Source organism: Arachis stenosperma, chromosome 4 (genome assembly GCF_014773155.1).
Source record: "Arachis stenosperma cultivar V10309 chromosome 4, arast.V10309.gnm1.PFL2, whole genome shotgun sequence".
Taxonomy (NCBI): domain Eukaryota; kingdom Viridiplantae; phylum Streptophyta; class Magnoliopsida; order Fabales; family Fabaceae; genus Arachis; species Arachis stenosperma.
Window position 1 is genome coordinate 30,622,732 of NC_080380.1, and position 14,302 is coordinate 30,637,033.

General features: G+C 30.6%; 1 protein-coding gene across 1 annotated transcript; it reads right to left on the reverse strand.

Annotated features, from left to right (window-relative positions):
• Window positions 1-3,200: 3,200 nt before the first annotated feature.
• Window positions 3,201-6,027, reverse strand: LOC130974842 (uncharacterized). Its single transcript, XM_057899684.1, has 7 exons — window positions 5,994-6,027; window positions 5,588-5,679; window positions 4,613-4,869; window positions 4,393-4,516; window positions 4,013-4,309; window positions 3,813-3,914; window positions 3,201-3,698 (listed from the first exon to the last, which is right to left on the reverse strand). The coding sequence occupies exons 1-7, from the start codon at window positions 6,025-6,027 to the stop codon at window positions 3,201-3,203; spliced, it is 1,404 nt and encodes a 467-aa protein (XP_057755667.1).
• Window positions 6,028-14,302: the final 8,275 nt, after the last annotated feature.

Below are 14,302 nucleotides of genomic sequence, written 5' to 3' on the forward strand. Positions count from 1 at the left end.
AAAAATAAAGAGAATTAGATAGATTTCAGAAAGAATAAAATAAAAATTTGATAGAAGTAAAAAGATAAAACGGTTAAAAAAGGGGCTACAGTGAGAGATGCACATAACTGCAAGAAGCCACTTAATTAGTAGAGGAGAGTAAAAATAGTGAGAGAGGGACAAAAAAAAAGTATTGTGGAATGTGAGTCTCTTTTTTCTATTAACTTCTTTAATTTCTTTATGTGTATTTTCTAGTCTCTACTTACTCTCTATATGTTGTCTTTTTTTTTTCTTTTTATATATTTATCCTTTCGTATTGAATCTTAGAACCGGTTATTATTTTTACACGGTAACACCTATCAAAATTTTCTAGAATTAAAGTTAAGAGAAAAATTAGAGTTTTCAACTACATCATGCATAATCATATTATTGTAACCCATTTTTATTTATAGTATGATTCTCTAATTAGGCTATAGGTTAATATTAATCCTAACATTATTCTTCTTTTCAAAACAACCTTGTCCTTAAGGTTGCGCAAAAAAATACATATATAAATCCTAATTAAAATTATAAATAGGAATTACAATTTATAAAAAATTATTAATTCTAAAAATATTTTTTATGGTACTGCTCAAAATAAAAATTGTACTACCAGAATTTTATTGTTTAAAAAATATTTCTAGTAGAAATTCTATATTTCTAATAAGCTTGGATAAAGCACCTTATAATTTATTTATTATTTTATTCTAAAATAATTTTTTTGGTTAAATTATAGTTGGACCAGTTGAATCAGTAAATCAATTATTAAAGCGGTTCAATAATCAGTCCAATTTTTAAAATCTTGGTTTTTAATCACTCACTCTCTCTTTCATCTCTATCTCTCTCTATTTTTTCTTTTACTTCTCAATTGCTAAATTCATTGTTTTCATATTACTCTCTCTTCTTTCGTTTCTTATGCGAAAAGAAAGAACAAAACATAATCATTCTTTTGTATTATTCATTACTTTTTTTGTAATTTTTATAAAAGGTATTGAACTCAAATTGATATAAAAGGTGGGAGTTTTGTTTTCTTTATTAAAGGTTTTTATTCCAAAAATTTGTTGGTCTCTTTTGCTTACCGAAAAATCATTTTACTCGATCACTTTTCTATACCAAAATATTATTTCGATATCTTGTCTTTAGGATCAATATCCCTTACTAAAATATCATCCCCTTAATCTATTCTATTATATAAAAAATAGGTTTTTACACTTAATGATAAAGCTGACGTAGCATGCTTCTAAGAGTGTTTCCTAATTTATTTCTTTTAACTCATTAAATACAATTCATTACATAGATTAATTATATCAACTAATTGATTTGATTAGATATTTAAGTAGCACACAATTTAATATTATATATATCAATTAATTGAATATAATTGTTAGAGTATAATTAGGATCAATTAGTATTATTCAACGTATCTGAATATTTATCATAGGATATTACGTCTTTATTATTTCGATTCTCTTCTCACCTATAAATACCTTTCTATATTGTATCATTTTACACAACTTGAATACTCACAAAACTTTTTCCTATTGCTCCCTCTCCCATTTCTAACATGGTATCAAAACCACGGTATCCTCTTTGAGGAGGATAAGTTAATTTTCTTCTGGTGAATTCACCGTACTTTTCATACTTTTCTTCCGTGCTATTTTTTTCCTTCTCTTTGGTTAATTCTTTGATGCTTTTTTGACCTTACCGATTAGCTCATCCACTACTTACTTATTCTCATAGAGAAGCCATATGCTTTTCGTCACATCTAGATAGTTTGTCATCTCTTCGCACTTTGTCACTTTTCAATAATTTTCTGGCAGTTCGCCATCTCTTCAGTAGTTTTTCGACAGTTGGCCACTCTTGCAGAAGTTCCGTCTACATTCTCTTCCAATAGTTCTATCTGCGTTCCCTTCCGGCAGTTTCATCTGCGCTTCCTTCCGCCAATTCCGTTTGCGCTTCCTTCCGAAAGTTCCGTCTGCGCTTTCTTTCAACAGTTCTGTATGTACTTTCTTCAGGCAATTCCATCTACACACATTCTATCAGTTTATGTATTTTTTTCTTCAGTTATTTCAAATAAGTTTCAAACTCAAGTTGCCACTTGATTTTGAGGAGGATGTTAAAATATAATTAAGATCAATTAACATTATTTAACATATTTGAATATTTAATATAGAATATTACGTCTTTATTATTTCGATTCTCTTAGCACTTATAAATACCTTTTTATATTGTATCATTCTACACAACTTGAATACACACAAACTTTTTTTCTACCCCACTACTAGAAATAGGGCTTTTTCAGACGAATTTTGAGACGAAATTGAAATAAATTTTGAACAAATTACAGACAAATTTATTTTTTCAAACAAAATTGGGATGAATTTTTTTTGTCCCAAAAAGCCTTGTTGCAAATTTAAATTTTGTCTGAAATTTCGTCCGAAATTTTTTTCAGACGATTTTGTGACAGATTTCGAATAGGCATTTATCTGCTAGATTTCTAACTATTATGATGTATTTTAGACGAATTTCAGACAGATTAGTCAACATAAAAATAACGTATTTCAGACAAATTTCAAACATAAAAATATTAATTTTTAGACAAATTTCAAACAAAAAATATACTTTATTTCAGACAAATTTCTAATGAATTTAGTCAAATATAACAAATTTTGTTCGAACAAATTTTAGACAATCAAATATTTTTTTTCAATTAAATTTCAGATAAATTTAATTTAAAAGAATTTACGTATTTGAAACAAATTTCATACAAAATAAAAAATATTTTCGCACAAATTTTCTACAAATTTAATATAATATTTCAAATAATTTTCATACAAAATAATTTGCTATTTAATAGATAAATATTTTAGAAAATAAATTGTATTCGATCTGCTTTCTATATGAAGACCATCATAATCATTTTTTTCATATTACATCATCCAAATTCTAAACACATAATAAAATCATGAAAAAGTTAATTAACATAAAAGAGTTAAAAAAATATTTATTATTAAAATACTTTTGTCCATAAATGTAATCAAACTAAAATAAGGAAAAAATTACTTAAACTAAAACAAAGAAAGCCTTTAAAAAGGTCAAATATCATGAATAAAATAAAATGTACTAACTAAATCACCTAAAAATTTCTTAAACTAAATCAGAAAAAACATATACTCCAAATATCAATCACTCATGTTATCATCACTAGAGTCTGTCCCAAGCTCATCTTCCGTAGGATCAGACAAGGTTGAAGGAAGTGGCAAATTCAACTTTTTATACAAAGCATGAATTGTCTTTTCAGTAGAACCAATTCTTTTCTGTTGAACTTTTAGTTGACGTCCTTGATCTTTTAACTCAGCATCTTTCAACTTAACATTTTGCTCTTCATTGATCATTTCTTGTTCCTTTGCCTTTTCTTTCCACATGTAAAGTTCTTGCTCAATATTTAGATTGTGTTTGGATGTCTCTGAACAATTTCTGGAATCCAACTTTGAAGAGAGATCTAAACCAAAAGAACCTAAACCAAAATCAGCTTTCTTTTTTTCCTTTGTCACAACTTCGTTCCAAACAGTATAATCATCTGGTATATCTAGGCCTTCCTTAGATGCGTCAACATCTCCCTCATTATCCAAGGATAAAGCTACTTGAGAAAGTTCTGTTTTTCGCTTTTTGAATTCACCCTAAAAAATCAATTCATGTTAATCGCAACTAAATATGCCATGAACAAATACTAACATATAGTGAAAATTAGCAATTGAAAAAAACAAAAAGAAGAACAAACTAGCATCACATACAATGACTTTCTCAGATCTTTCATCAATCCAACTTTTGTCTTTTTTAGTGTGGCATTTAGTATAAACCTCCTCTAGAGAAGATTTTACTCCCGTAGCTTTCTCCTATAATATAATAGTTTTAATCGATAGGAAAGAAAAAAGAATAAGAAAACGTTGCACATAATAAGAACAAGATTAAAAATAAACTATTTTTATCTTACCATTCTGCGTGCATGTTCACCCATAGATATGGAACCACCAGTATGCATGGAACTTCCAGCATTTGATGCTCGATTCACAGTATTTGCTGCTGACCAGTTCTTAAATTTTGAATCTGTAGCAAAATAATGTAATAGTTGACGCCAAACGGGTTTAGGAATATATTTTGGTACATGGTTAGGGTCTTTTGAATAATTGAGTCTCTCCTGATTCTTCAACCCTCTTAATCGAGCACTCCCCTTAATCTCAAAAATTTGACGAATTCTTGCATTGTGTTGAGGTTCCCACATATAATTTTTCTATAAAAGAAAACAAACATATACATTGAATTACCCACTATGTATAATATCAAAATAACAAAAAAATGATAATAAATCCTTACCTTAAATTCAGTAAACCACAAATCTTGCATTTGCTCACTCGCATGTCCCCAGGAAGGGCAAAATTCTGAAAATTTGCTTTTAATGGCATTTGTTACATCACGAACAGCAGTACATGGATTAAACCTATAAGAAGTTCAAATAATGAGTAATTACACATGTATTCACAATAAAAACAATATAGAGAGAATGTTAAAACACAAAAGTGGTTGTTGTACATACTCATTGCCAAAAGGCATTATTTTTAAGAGCCCTTCTTGAGTAACAGGTTCACCTTCTTGAGTAAGAGATTCATTTTGATAATTTTCATCCGATGAGTGAGCATGATGTAAATTTCGTTCATTATTAGGAGCATTATCAAATGATTGAGGTTGGATAGGTGAACAGTTTGGTGATTCAGTTGGTAATGGTAATGGTGATGGTGATGGTGTATGATCGGCATGGGAAGATAGTAAATTTCTCTTAAATTTTTGTGGTGGCTGCGAAAAAGAGGGTGGTAATGCTGAAGGCTTTTTAGATACATGTGAAGGAATTGGAGCTCGTGATTTTGTAGGCTTAAGGTGTGAATGCTTAGTTTTGTGTGCACTAATCACCTCCTTATTTACCAGACTTTTGTACTTTAATTGAAAAGTGTTTTTTATTTTTTTTAGAACCTGATGTCTAAAACAACAAAGATTTATAAGATTAGTAAGACATTGCAGTTAAATTCTAGTAACATGTACATCATCAAAAGAATTAAAATAATAACAATGTAAAATAATACTTAACTGCCAAAATAATCAATTAGGAGGTAAGATAAAGTGCTACTATGCTTTAGTAATAAACTACTATGCTTTAGGAAATAGAAAATACTAGTAATTAATTTATAACTTATTCATGTTACTACTTAGTAATATCATTCTTCTAACTCAATAATTTCCTCCTAGTTTCTTGTTTACCATTTCTAACAAGGCAGCAACATGGTTCATTTACAAGCACTCAATTCAACCAAAATAATAATCGCAACACAGACATAATCAAAGTAAATTCAACCATTAAACTATAATCACAATAAAGGAAACGACAATTATAATTCAATAAATTCAACCATTAAACTATAATCACAATAAAGGAAACGACAATTATAATTCAATTACATCAAATAATCACATAATACAATGCTAGGTGTTTTAATAACAAAATTTCAGTCATAAATACCTTTTTACTCCCTTCTTCATAAGAATGCATGATTATGTCGTAGTCTTCACTAAAGTATGTGTGCGTGTAGATTGTTACTGACTCTTGCTTTCCTAAAAAGAAGCCATACAAAGGATATAATCAAAAGGTTAACAAACTTAAATAATTCATGAAGGGGTTCACAACTTAAACTCCTGCTTTCCTGTTTTTATTGATCTTCTTTTATTATCGGTGTGCTAATTGATCACATTGTATTCATTATATGTTTATGAAAGCAGCTAAGGAAAGAAGGAAGAAAAAATGAGTATGAAATGCTTAAGTTGCAGGAATATAAGTAATAGATGAATATAAGTTCTTACCAAGTAAGCATCTGGGTTTATTTATATAATACTACATAATTGTATGCAATATTATTATTTATTAAAACCTTGGTACCTAACAAATTCAGACAAAGGTTTCATTTGGCAGTTATAGGCTCAGAAAGACATTGATTGGGATCAAACAAACCTAAGCATTATCTTAAACAAAATCTAGATTAAATGCCCTACTATTTCAAGCATTTAGTCTTTATTTAATTGTATTTTGTATTGTACATTTATACCAAACTTGATTAAAAATCAGATCATGTGAAACTCATCAAAAGTTGCCCTTTCAGATCTGTTAATTAAAATATAAGTTCACATAATGACTAAAAAAATTTTAGACAGACAGCTAGTGTTGCACCTTAACCAGGATTTTATAACATTGAATTCTTAACAACAGATAGCATAAATAACAGCATGCAGAACTCATGGAAAACTTCTCAATCAACAATTAATGTTGTAAAATTCAACAAGCATGAAACATAATAACTGAACAAAATAAGCTACAAATGAAAAAAAACGCTAAGAGAAGTCAAATTAAACCACATACATTGTGAAATCAACAATGGAAAAACATGCATCCGTATATTGTACTCAAGTATCAGTTTACCAATTACGTCAATTTACAGTACAAATAACAATAGAGAGATTTATCCTATGCCTGTAATGCTAGATAACTACTGTAAATAGTTACACTTTTAACTCTAGAGAAATGGAGCAAACAAATTATTAAATTTCAGCCACTGTAGACACTAATGCATGGTAGCACATAAACACCACATAGTGGCACCTATTCCCCCAAGTGTTAACCACATCAACATCTCTGCAAAGCAGCTCGAAGCTCATAGCCTCTAAAGTAAGACTAAATAATTGAAATCAAATTCATAAATCAGAAACTAAAATGAAAACTCTCTTCAATTTGACACTCAAAAATTCATAAATCAGAAATAATAAGAAATTTATGCTCTCTTAATAATAATCACTCTCTAACCTTAGCTTGTACCTGAAATTGAAGCGTATTCCTTTTTTGGTGTTGGAATATAAATGCTTGTAAGCTATTGGGTTTGAGTAGGGGTAGCAAACGGGCCTTAATCTGCCGGGCCGGCCCGCGTAACCCGCTAAAAAAGGCGGGCTAGGCTGGAAATTTGGGACAGCCGAAAGACAAAAGCTCGCCTAACCCAAACCGTTTAAACCGTGGGCTTCGGCGGACTTTGGCAGGGTGGGGCGGGCTTCTCTGGTGGGCTGAAGCTTTTTTTTTTAGGCTGAACCCATCAACCTAGACCCAGAACCCATGAACCCACCCACCCACCCAACCCGACCCAATCCCCATTCCCCAGCGAAACGGCTGAAACCCTAAGTCCCTAATGAATCCCCAATCCCTAATCCCTAATTCCAGATTTGTAGCTGCCTCACTCTCACTCCTCAATTCCTCATCACTCGTCAGTACTCAGTCGTCTCGTCTCCAGTCTCCTCGACGGCTTTCAGCCTCTCACTCGGTTCCTCAGTTTCTCAGTTCCTCAGTTCTTCACCGTCAGTTCCTCAGCTCCTCACCGTCACTCTCAGTCTCTCACTTCCATCGTCCATCGACCTCAGCTCGAACTTCAGAGTTCCGTCCTCACCCCTGACGGTCGCTGAGTCGGAGTCAGTTCCTCACCGTCGATCTTCGGTCGTCGTGGCCTACTGGGTTATAGCCACCGCTGCTGCTCCGTCTGGCCGTCGTCGCTGCTGCCTGCTGGTCTCGGTCCTGGGCACCTGGGTCTTGTGACTTGTCCTCTGACTCTGCTGGTCTCGCTCTCGGTCACGGCTGCTCCACGCTCTGGGTCTTGTGTTTTGTGTTGTTTAATATAGGTAAATTAGGGTTGATATTTGGTTGAGTTTTGATTATGGTTGATATTTGGTTAAATCTGATTATGGTTGAGTTTTGATGATGGTTGATAATGGTTGATATTTGCCTATTTGGTTAAATCTGATGCAGTTTCAAAAATTGTTTCTTATTTTTTGTGTTGTTTGATAATGGTTGAGTTTTGAATATGGTTGATAGTGGTTGATTGTTGGTTAAATACTTGAATCTGATGCAGATTCAGAAATTGTTTCTTGTTTTTGTGTTGTTTGATAATGGTTGAGTTTTGAATATGGTTGATAATGGTTGATTGTTGGTTAAATACTTGAATCTGATGCAGATTCAGAAATTGTTTCTTGTTTTTTGTGTTGTTTCATAATGGTTGAGTTTTGATTATGGTTGATAATGGTTGATTGTTGGTTAAATACTTGAATCTGAGGCTGTGAGTAAATATGAATTCTGAAACAATTTACATTTACTTTTATTTCAGGAAATATGAATTCTGAAACTGTGAGTAACCTTGTTACTACTGGAGTTGGTTCTGAGGCTATTTCGATCGAGGTTGATGAACCTAGTTCGAAAAGGCTGAGACCAGCAACCTCCGATGTTTGGAATTTTTTCAAAAAGCTTGGTCCAGATAAGGATAGAGTAGAACGTGCTGAGTGTAAAGGATGCAAGAAAGTGTTTAAAGCTGCAGGTAAGCGATATGACACTTCTACTATAAAACGGCATCTTGATAGTTGTACTCAAATTAAGCATGAAGATATTGGTCAGACTATAGCAGAATTACAACTTAAAATGGGTTCACTTAAGATTGATTCAGGAGTGGCTAGAGATATGTTTGCTGGGTATGTAGTTGCTGGGAATAAGCCTTTTAATATGGTTGATGATAGGAGATTTAGAAATTGGGTGAAATATATTAGTCCAACTTTGAAACTTCCTTCTAGGAATACGGTTAAGGCTGTCATAGTGAAAGTTCACAAGAGAGAAGTTGCGAAACTTAAAAAAATTTTAGTTTCCATTCCAAATAGAATTTGCTTAACATCTGATCTTTGGACTTCCAGTACCAATGAGGGGTTTATATGTTTGACTGCACATTTTGTTGATGAGAACTGGAAATTACAGAGTAAAATTCTCAATTTTTGTCATATACCTCCTCCTTACACAGGATTTGAGTTGTCTTCTAAAATCTTTACGCTTTTGACTGAGTGGAAAGTTGATAAAAAGATTTTTTCCATTACTTTGGATAATGCTTCTTCTAATGATACTTGTGTGGAACACTTGAAAAGTACTTTGGATGTGCATGGTTCATTATTGTGTGGTCGTGAATTCTTTCATGTCTGTTGCTCTGCTCATATTTTAAATCTTATTGTCCAAGATGGAATGAAAATATGTGGTGATGCAGTGTATAAGATTGGAGAGTCTATTAAGTTTCTGAGAAAATCTAAAAGTCGAATGGTTAAGTTTAAAGAATGTTTTGAAGATATTGAGGGACTTGAGTATACGACTGCATTATGTTTAGATGTTCCTACTAGGTGGAATTCACTTTATGCAATGCTTGCAAGTGCTATTCCTTATAAGAAAGCTTTTGAAATATATAAAGTAAAAGAAACTGGGTTTAGGGAGTATTGTCCTTCATCAGATGAGTGGAGAAGAATTGAAAAGATTTGTGATTTCTTGTTACCATTTTACGAAACTACCAAGTTGATGTCTGGAACTTCTTACCCAACATCCAACTTGTATTTTTTACAAGTTTGACAAATTCAGCTTATTTTAATAAATAGTTTGAAGAATGATGAAGTGCTTATAAGGAACATGGGAGAAAAAAATGATGATTAAGTTCAAGAAATATTGCGAAGAATACAGTGTTGTTCTTGCATTTGGGGCAGTTCTTGATCCTAGATTTAAACTCAACACTTTGGTTCATTGCTATAATGAGATTGATCCTATTAGTACTAAAGACAAAGTGGAGCATGTGAAGAGTAAGTTATACAAGCTTTTTGAGGTTTATGACCAAAATTTCTCTACAACTGTAGAGAGTTCTTCCTAACTTTCAAGTAATTTTTCTCAAGCAACATCTTCTGCAATTGGAACTCAGCTTATTAAAATTGTTGGTGTAAGTATTTTTATCTACTTGATTATATGTGTTTTTTATTTTTCATGCTTTTTGATTCATATATTGTTTGTAATGCAAAGGATTTGATGTCCCGTAATCAAGAAGCAGAAGTGAAAAATAGAAAGAACCAACTGGATATTTATTTGAGTGAGGCAACATTATTTTGCAATGATGTAATCATTGATGTTTTGCAATGGTGGAAAGACAACCATCATCGTTTTCCAACACTATCACTAATGGCAAGAGATTTGTTGAGCATTCCTATTACTACCGTGGCTTCAGAATCTGCATTTAGCATGGGTTCTCATGTTTTGAATAAGTATAGAAGTCGTTTGTTGTCAGATAATGTTGAAGCGGTGATTTGCACCAGAAATTGGATACGTGGATATGATGATTTTGGTATATTATATTTATGACATACATACTTGAGTGATTTTGAACATTATTATGTACTATTTTGCTAATATATTTAATTATTTTTTTCTAGAGGAAGATAAATATCAGGAAGATATTGCAAAAGGAGAAGGCTATTCTTCAGGAGTTGGTTCCAATGATGTTATTGACTTATATGAAGATGAAGATGAAAATGAAGTGTATTGAATTAAGTTTAATTTTCTTTGAAGACTATTTATAATTATGCTTTTGGACTTTGGATTATATATTTATTTTGTCTATGGGACTATTTATAAGTTATAACTATGTTTTTGTATTTTGGATAATTGGATTATATTTATTTATTTTGAAGACTATTTATATTTAATATTTGTATTTATATTGATTTAAATAGAAGATATTAGATATGTCCTTATAAATATAAAAAAATAATTAATTAGATCTGTCAGCCCACCATTAGGCGGGGCGGGCTAGAATTTTGGGACTACCTGAATAGGCGGGGCGGAGCGGGCTAGCCCGCCAGAGAGCGGACTTCTGGCGGAGCGGGACAGGGCGGGGTGGGCTTCCCCACCTGACACCCCTAGGTTTGAGGATTGTGACATGAACAAACTTAAAAAACAAGATAATATAGTTATAAGAAAAGCCTATGATATCCACCCTCCGATCCCTAAGTATTTTAATATGATCAGTCTCTATATATATGAATGCTATACCAAATGTGTTCAAAAAATAGCTATAGAATCTAAATCCTAGGTATGTATATCTATATCTATATCTATATCTATATATATATATGTTCCTAAACCAAAATCGAATAATGGTGGCCTCCATTAAGTCAAAATTAGCATGGCATTAACTACTTTGTTATAAGAATTTCGTGCAGAAATGCCTTGATGGTTACATTTCAATTATTGAAGAATCTAACAAATAATCATTACCCCCTAAAATAATCAAGTAGTAGTCACCAGCTCAGTACCAATAAGAAGCATCAACACTAGCTGCCTCCAATCATATCTTAATATCAAAATGTTGAACTCACTGTGTTCTTCAAAATGAGAACACAGCTCCGTAACTCAGTAATTAAGAAATCAATTCCGCAACAAGAGAAAAAAAATAGAAGAAATCCAACCACGCACACAAACTTATTGAAGCGAGAAATTCAACACATAACAAGCACAAGCACCACAAATCTCACAGTCCAGCACACCACACTCCTCTCGGTGTTTGAGTCTGGCGGGGTGCAAGTTCCGAGACCAGCGGAGGCGCCCACATGCAGGAGGCAGAGCAATTGTTCCCGATTGAAATAAAGCCGTTACCTGAAGCGCGAGTCACAATGGTGGAGGTGATCTGAGGTGCGGGATTGGCGGCTGGAATGGTGAATGTCTGAGATCAGAGGTTCGAATGTCTGAGATTGTGAGGGTTGTAACATCGAGCACGAAGCACCAGCGGCGACCACAGATGGGAGGCAGAGCACGCAGAAGGAGCGCGAAGGACGAGCGGCGGAGCACGGAGTAGGAGGGAGGAGATGAAGAGCGTAACTGACCCTGAATTAAAAATTGAGAATTCTAATAAAGAAAGTTGGATTTTTGACAAGGTAACTAGGTGTGATACATGGGAGAAGGCACTCAAAAACTGAAATCCCTGAAACTAAAAGGCGATTCTAAGTAAAGTTTTAATTTTTTGGCGCAGAGTAAATTAGGGGCTTTGAAATAGCTATATATAACAAATTTTAAAATTAAAATTATATCTAATTTTCACTAACAAATTAAACATGAATCTTTAAAATTAAAATTATATCTAATTTTCACTAACAAATTAAACATAAATAAGATTACGATGAAAATATATTTAATAAGTTATGAAATATTGTTATCTAAAAGATAAATATTTAAAAATTAAAAAATTATATTTAATATTATTTTTAAAATATTTAAATTAAATTATATTTTTCAATTTTTATTATATAATAATCTGTAAAGATAAATATTTAATAAAATCAAAATTTGAAATTAAATATCCTTTTATATTAATAGATAAGATAAGATAATTGCTTCGAATTATATAAAGGAAAGCCAGAGATTCTTTAGTTACGTTCTTCATTCCACACACATATACTTTATAAATCTATTCTTACTTGAGTATCGGAGTGTCCTTGCCAAGTATCCACTCCGTCGCTCCAGTTAGATAATCCAACTGTTTCAGCTCACAAGTCCCTAATCCATCTTACAACCCGTACCAAAGACTTCTAAATAAGTAATTTTTCTTTAATTTTTTTATAGTGTTTATATAATTCTTGTATGTGTGACACAATTTATTTTTTCATATTTTTTAAAATGTTAACGGATAGAACACTTTTTAAATTTTAATAAAAAAATTAAAAAGAAAAAACTTTTAAGTGATCAACATTTTTTTATTGTTTTAATCTTATATATAAAATAATACTATTTACTATCTAATTTTTGTATTTTCTATATTAAATAGAAATTTTAATTCCCTAACATTCTCCATTAAATTAATGTCAAATATAAATTTGTGTCTAAACAAAATTTTATCCCGATGATGAATTGATTCATATATACATAACGTATTAGTTATATCGTTTTCTCCTTCTCAGCATCACTTTATAGGTGCTTTATGTTTGTACTTGAAAATCCATATGTGAAAAACATTATTTCAAAAAGCTTAATGATTAATTTAACCAGTGAGTTTTTTAGATTAAATTCAAAGGTTCATGGAAAATCCCTACTTATTAAAACGATTTAATTATATGCATCTCGATGTTAGTAAATTTTACCCAACTTCCAATAAAATAACATGTAAGTTATCCTTCATGATGTGTCAAATTTTAATTGGTCATCATTTTAACCATAGTTAGATTATTTTGTAATTTATTATTTGAGATGGGTAATAATATTATTTTTTAAAATATCAAAACTCCACTTCCGTTAATTGAAGCACCTTTCCACTCTTTCATTCTTTCTTCATCGCCTACCTTCCGTCCTTCTAATCATCGCCGTCGTGAAAAGAAGCGCCAACATCGACGTAATCATCTCTTAACGGCGTCGTTGAATTCTCATGGTCCGTAACTTTGTCATCCTTCCCAATATAGTCAGTGCTGATCTTATCACTATATCCTATCTTCTCATTCGATCTCTTTTTCTGTTGTGGATCATTCCTTATCAATATAATTAATTGTTAGTTTGGTTATTAAATGTTTTTAATAAAAAAATATATTTTTATTTAATTACATGATAGAACATATATTCGTATGTAAAATATAATATAATATTAATATAATATAATATAATAAATCTATTCAGAGTACTTAAAAATATAATTAAAATCAGGAACATATAAATATAATAATAAAATTTGTATTTTAAACAAATAAATATATCTTTTATCATACATAAATTATTTAAAAAAATGAATAAATGGTTAAAATTAATAACACAAATTTAAAATAATAAAATTCTAGTCACTAAAAAAATAAAAAGTCACCAAAAAATGATAGAATTCAACTTTTTTACAAGTATTTTTCAGAAGTAGTTTTATTCTTTTAAATTTTAATTTATTAGTACTTTATTATTTACTTAATAATTAAACAAATTATTTTTATGAAAAATTATTTTTTGTATTATTTTAAAGAAGAAACTAATATAACAGTTTAAAAAATAACGTAAAAATAATATTTTAAATAAAAAAGAATTAATATTAAAATTTTTAAATATAAAAATAAATTGTATAAATATGTAAGAGATAAAAATGAAATACATGGCTAAAATAAATAAAACAGACAAAAATAATTCTCTATTTTTCAAGAGTATTTCTATTTAAATGTTTTATTTATTTTAGGCATATATTTCATATTTATCTGTTAAATATTTATACAATTTATTTTTGTATTTAAAAATTTTAATATTAAATATTTTTTATTTAAAATATTATTTTTACGTTATTTTTTAAACTGTTATATTGATCTCTTTTTTAAGATAATACAAAAAAATAATTTTTCATAAAATAAT